This window comes from Equus quagga, chromosome 13 (assembly GCF_021613505.1).
Source record: "Equus quagga isolate Etosha38 chromosome 13, UCLA_HA_Equagga_1.0, whole genome shotgun sequence".
Taxonomy (NCBI): Eukaryota; Metazoa; Chordata; class Mammalia; order Perissodactyla; family Equidae; genus Equus; species Equus quagga.
In genome coordinates, this window is record NC_060279.1 from 93,021,297 (window position 1) to 93,027,288 (window position 5,992).

At 59.8% G+C, this 5,992-nt stretch overlaps 1 protein-coding gene across 2 annotated transcripts in view; it reads right to left on the reverse strand.

Moving 5' to 3' along the window:
- The window catches only part of LOC124251568 (poliovirus receptor homolog), a 12,567-nt gene that overhangs the window by 5,471 nt on the left and 1,104 nt on the right, over positions 1 to 5,992 (reverse strand). For both annotated transcript variants that reach the window (XM_046684456.1, XM_046684457.1), the window contains exons 2-4: positions 3,361 to 3,723; positions 1,172 to 1,480; positions 303 to 420 (exon numbers count right to left, since the gene is read on the reverse strand). In XM_046684456.1, coding sequence (XP_046540412.1) covers positions 303 to 420; positions 1,172 to 1,480; positions 3,361 to 3,723 — 790 coding nt within the window. The remainder of the gene's footprint in view (positions 1 to 302; positions 421 to 1,171; positions 1,481 to 3,360; positions 3,724 to 5,992) is intronic.

Consider the following 5,992-nt stretch of genomic DNA (forward strand, 5'->3'; position numbering starts at 1 on the left):
CGCCCTCAGGAGTGCTTCCCTGGACCCAGGAGGCCAGCCCCCAGCCCTCCTCCCTCAGACCCCGGAGTCCACCCCCAGCCCTCCTCCCTCAGACCCCGGAGTCCACCCCCAGCCCCTCCTCCCTCAGACCCAGGAGTCCGGCCCCCAGCCCCTCTTCCCTCAGACCCAGGAATACAGGTCCCAGCCCCTCCTCCCTCAGACCCAGGAGTCCATCCCCAGCCCCTCCTCCCTCAGACCCAGGAGTTCAGGCCCCCAGCCCCTCCTCCCTCAGACCCAGGAGTCCGGGTCCACCCGGGACTCACGTGCTCCAGTCATAGCCTGTGGGCTCCGGGTTGCTGCGGACGTCACAGCTCAGGGTGGCCTCACTACGGCCGAGGTACCAGTCATCATCATAGCCAGAGATGGAGACTTCAGGGGGGTCTGGGGGAAACAGATGCAGGGGCTCAGAGATCGGGAGCCTTCAGAGCCACCTAAAGATGTGTGAGATTCCTGTCACAGCAGGGAAAGGCCTCATCGGGTTTCAGGAACAGCCCGAGATGGAGAGGCCTGTGCGGTGTCTGCAGCAATGGGTTCCCTCCGGGAACAGAAGCCTGGGCAGCTCGGTGGGGTGGGAGGCAGCGGGGCAGAGAGGGTTTCTCAGGACCTGGCTCTCTCTACTTTTCCCGGGTAGCCAGGGCCTGGTGTTCTGGGAATGTCCTCTGAGAAAAGGCCTCTTGGACCCCCGTAACACAAAGGAGAACATTCAAGGCTCTGACAAGTCCCGCAGAAAAGAATTCCTGATGACCCCGCCTCAGCCTGCTTCTTAGCCATCCCAAACATGATTGACAAGGAAGACTTTCCAAAGCCCGGAGGGGGAAGGCCAGTAAGACAGTGTTTTTTTTATGGGGGGGAGCCAGTGTACATCCCCTCCTCCCTCAGACCCACTGGCAATGTTGAGGGGGTCCAGTGTAGACAGTGCCTGAGGGGATCAGGGAGGGAGTATTCAGTACAGACAATGATAGGAGGACAGAGCCCCAGACAAGCCAGAGTAGACAATATTGTGGCAGAGGGGGGTGTAGACTGCATGGTGGGGACAGTGTAGACAGTTCTCCAGGGGGATCAGTGTAGACAATGGGGGGCGGAGGCAGTCTAGGAGCGGGTCCCGTCCTCGCTCACACTTTGGCACACTCACGGAGCACGGTGAGTTTCACCGGCAGCTGGACGGGCTCCTCGAAACTCTCGTGTTCCACCTGGCAGGTGACATTCTTGCCGTCCTCCTGGCTTGAGGATGTCAGGGTTAAGAGGCTGATGACAGTGGTTGTGCCAGGCAGGGGTCCCGGCACCTGGCTCTCGTTGGCCTTCTCGTTGAGGGGTGAGGGCCAGGAGATGCGGGCGGGCGGGCGGCCCCCTTTGGAGATGCAACGGGCCACGGGCACGGGCTCTGGGCTGAGCCACCGGCTGAGGGGGACCTCCAGGCTCTCAGCCTCGTTCTGGGGCTGGGCTGGGAGAGGAGCAAAAGGGACGGGTCACTCCTGGCCTGCAGTCACTCAACAAACATCTTGGCAGCAGAGGAAGGCAGCGAACGGAGGGGACGGGACGGCTAGGTTCAAACCCCAGCTCCGTCCATGAGTGGTGGGGTGGCCTTGGGCAAGTCCGTGCCTCGGTCTCCTTGTCTATCCACTGGGGATCATGAGAGGATCCCAGGCAATGAGAAGATGCAGGCAAAGCTCTGAAAATGGGACTTGGCACAAAATAAGTCCTCACTAAATATTAGTCTTATTGGTTAATTGACAACATTGCCTGGCTCTGGGATGGGCAACGTGGGGGACCCAGGGAGGACTGAGACAGCCCAGCCCTGCCTTCATGGGGTGCACAGGCCAAGCGGAAGACAGACTTCCCCAAACAGTGATGACCCAGAGTGGGCGAGGCTGGGATGGGGGAACCCAGATGGGGTGCCTGAGTCTGGGGGTGTCAGGGAGGGCTTCACGGAGGAGAGGATGGCTGAGCCATGCCCCGGAAGTTGAGGGGGAAGTGACGGGCTCAAGGTCACAGTCATAGGCGATGGAATTGGGTTTTCACACAAGATCTGTCTGACTCCAAAACCATCTTGAGGGGCCGACCCCGTGGCTGAGTGGTTAAGTTTGCCCGCTCCGCTTTGGTGGCCGAGGGTTTCACCAGTTCAGATCCTGGGCGCGGACATGGCACCGCTCGCCAGGCCATGCTGAGGTGGCATCCCACATGCCACAACTAGAAGGACCTACAACTAAAATATACAACTATGCACTGGGGTGCTTTGGGGAGGAAAAAAAAGGAGGAGGATTGGCAACAGATGTTAGCTCGGGGCCAATCTTTCTCACCAAAAAGCACACTTTAAAAAAAAAAAAAAAAAGATGATGTAATCTAATTCTTAAAGAAAAAAAAAAAAAAAACAAAACCATCTTGACCATCTCTTGTCCACCATTCTGGGGATTCCCTTCCCCGTTATCACCTGGGCTACCGTTTACTGAAGATTTCTCTGTAACTTGACTCACTCCTTCTGTTTTCCTCTCACCCTAAACCGGAAGTCCCAGTTTTGCAGAAATGACAAGAGCGGCCTCTGCTTGGGCCCCAGGTGCCCGGCACCAACCCAAGGAACCAATGTTGCGCGAGTGCCTCCCGCAGGGCCTGGAGTAGTTCCGGGCACAAGAGCAAAAGATAGATGCCAGCTCTCAGGAATCCTCGGAGCGGTCTCCATTTCACAGATGAGGAAACTGAGGCACAGAGACTTCTTAGTCTCCCAGAGGAGGGCCTGTCCAGTTCTGCCAGGATTCCGTGACAACGCCAGAGCGCATCTGGGCTCCCGGGGATCAGCGCGGCTCTCTTTCCAGCCTCAACTCTCGCTTCCTCCCCGAGGTCCCACCGACAGCCCACAGCTAGGAGGAGCCCACGCGCCCTCTGCTCCAGGCGCGTCCCCTGGATCAACCCCAGGGAGGCCCCGGACCACGTTCCCAGGGCTGCAGGTTCTTCCTGACGCTCTGATGGAGATGGGGGAACGCGGATCCGAAATGAAGCCACCTGCCCGAGCTGGGAGTGAGTGGCGGAGCTGGGATGCAAACTGCGGTGGCCCCACTTTCCAGGCGCCCCCTCATACTCAGCGCCCCTCTCGCTCCCGGGATGTCCTGCCCTCGGGCTCCAGGGTCTTTACCTCCCTCCACCATCTTCCGGGCCTCCAGCCCCTCCTCCTCTGCACCCCAGGCCCCCCTCACTGCTCTCCCTCCTTCTTTCGTCCCCATCTCTGCAGGGCGCCCCCTCTCTCCCTCCCGGGCGCGCCCCCCTCTCGGCTCGCCCGTCCTCCCCCCACCCCCCGCGCCCTCCCCGCGCCCTCCCCGCCCCCTAGCTCACCGAGCACGCGGAGCCGGGTGCTCGCGCTCCGGCTGCCCTCCGGGAACATCGCGAACTGGCAGGTGTAGTTGGCCTCGTCCTCCGCGCGCAAGTCGCGCACGGCCAGCGACGCGTCCCGCAGCTTCTCGCCCGGCCTGGCGGCCACGAACTCCAGCCGCCCGGGCTCGGGGAAGCTGGGGCCCTGCGTCGGGTGGAAGACGGCCACGCTGCGCGCGCCCCCCGCCGGCTCCCGCCGCAGCCACGTCACCAGCGTCACCAGCGCGTCCTGCTCGGGCGGCGGCTGCAGGTGGCACGGCAGCGTCGCGGTGTCGCCCAGGAAACCGCGCACCTGCGCCGGGGCCAGCACGCCCACCGTCCCGGTCCCTGCGGGGAAGGCGAGGCCTGTCACCCCCAGGCGTCCCCGGGGCGGATGGGGCTGGGCTGGGTCTGCACTGGGGTCGCCCCCTTCACTGGCCTGTTAGCACCCTATTTCCTCCATCTCAGCATCATCGATTTTTTTTTTTTTTTACGCGGTGGTAAATATTGTGGTTAAAAAAAATGAAATTTGCCATTTGAACCATTTTAAAGTGCGCGGTTCAGTGGCATTAAGGACATTCACGAGGCTGTGCAACCATCTGTCTAGTTCCAGAACTTTTTCATCACAGTGGGGAGGGGGGGAGATTATAGCTCAAGGATTTTGGGTCCCTTCGGCTCTGCTGTGAAGTGTCAGGCAGGCTCCTTAACCTCTCTGATTCTTGTTCCTAGTTTGTAAAATCACACATCTCTCAGCATTTGGTCCTTAAACAGCTCCTCAAGGCCTCACATTATAGATGGGGAAACTGAGGCACAGAGTCGTTCGCTCCAGGTCACCCAGAGGGGAAATGGCAGAGGTGGCATTTGAACCCCGGGCAGTCTGCAGCCCAGAGTCCTGACATCGGCTCCACCGGCTCCACGTGAAATCCTCCTGCCTAGAGCCCAGGCGCAGAGTAGGCCTCCATACGGGTTGGCTCTTAGTGGCGTCAATAAACACGATGCTGTGCACCCCTATTAGTAACAATAAGGGTAATGGAGAAGGTGGGAGGGGCCAAGCTCATTGAACCCAGGCCTGCCACTCACTGGCTGTGTGCCTTCAGGCAGGTGGCTTCACCCCTCTGAGCCTCAGTTTCCTCATCTGTAAAGTGGGGTGGTTGTAATTTAACAGCGTTGTTGGGAGGACTAAATGATGAAATCTAGGTGAACAGATTCCCACACGCCAGGCACTCGATATAGACGAATGATTCCTGTCCTTACGGGGAGGAGGAAGCTGGGGGGCAGCGGGCAGGGGTGCTGCGTGGCAGGAAGGCACAGTCTGGGCACAGGGGACTGGGGAATGGTGAACGGTGTAATCTGGGTTCGAATGCCAGCTCTACCGTTGATGTGCTGTGCAGCTCTGGGCAAGTGAATCTCCTTCTCTGGTGGTTTCCTCCACAGAGGGCAAGGTCCCCTCCCAGGCAAGGCTGCCATGAGGATGAAATTGGATGAAGTGGCCTTTCTCTTGGTGGCGTGTTCCCCATGGAATAACCACGCCAGGCACTGAGCTGTCCCTTATGTGTGGCCTCCTCCGACCCTCCCCACGGCCCCATGAGATCTGCACTCACATTTTCATCCCCCTTGGACACAGGGGCCAAGGGAGCCTCGGAGGGGCAAGCCACCAGCCTGGGCTAACCAGCAAGCGAGCGGCAGAGCCCGGGGTGAGCCCCAGGCCTGAGCCACTCTGTGCCCAGGCTCTCCTGCCCTGGTAGAGGGTGCTCTGCTACTGCTTCCTGCTGGGCACCCTGGGCCAGTTACTTCCCCTCTCTGTGCCTCAGTCTCCTGGTCTGTCACAATCGGACCCAGGATGGGGATGTCCTTAAAGGGCTTTAGATTGGTGGCTCTCGGTGACCTCCTCAGCCTCGGCACCCTCTTTTCTGGAGAAGTGCCCAGCGTTCTGATGATGGCCTTTGGGGGAAGGCTGAGATGAGGGGCTCCGGCTTCATCGGGTATGGTTATCGCTCCCTTGAATTAGCACTATTATCGTCGTTGCCAAGGGCATCTGACGTTACTCAGCATCTTCCCAAGACACAGTCTTCCAAGGTAGGCAGGATCCCCACCCCCAGCACTTGTTACAGGAACAGAGAGTTTAGGGAATTTTCCTGACCTCACACAGGAATTACAGGCTGAAAGCAGTTCTGAACCCCGGGGCCTTCTGACCTCAGAGCTGGATCCCCAGTACTCAGAACCCTGCCTGACACACAGAAGGTGCTCCACAAAGTGTCTGGGATGAATGCATGCATGAATGAATAAATGAATGAATGAATGACCACGCCCTTAGGGCCAGACATTTGGGGTCAGCAGGTGAGCTGGGTTTTGTACCACTGCCCCCTTTCCGCCCCCATCCAGCGCCCTCCGTGCCACAGCAGGAGGAAGAGGGGAGCAGCATGAGTCAGCCTCCGCGACGTTTTTCTTGGAGCCTGACTCATCCTTCGAAAATGTCCCCAGAGAGGTTTCCAGGAGACCGACGGGAGAGTCGGTGTCCCAGGTCCTTCAACCCTGGGGCGGGGTGGGGGGGGGGGGGGGGCGGGGGGGGGGCGAAGGGCAGTGCGCCCGGCCTTGGGGAGGCCGAGGCCGAGCACGC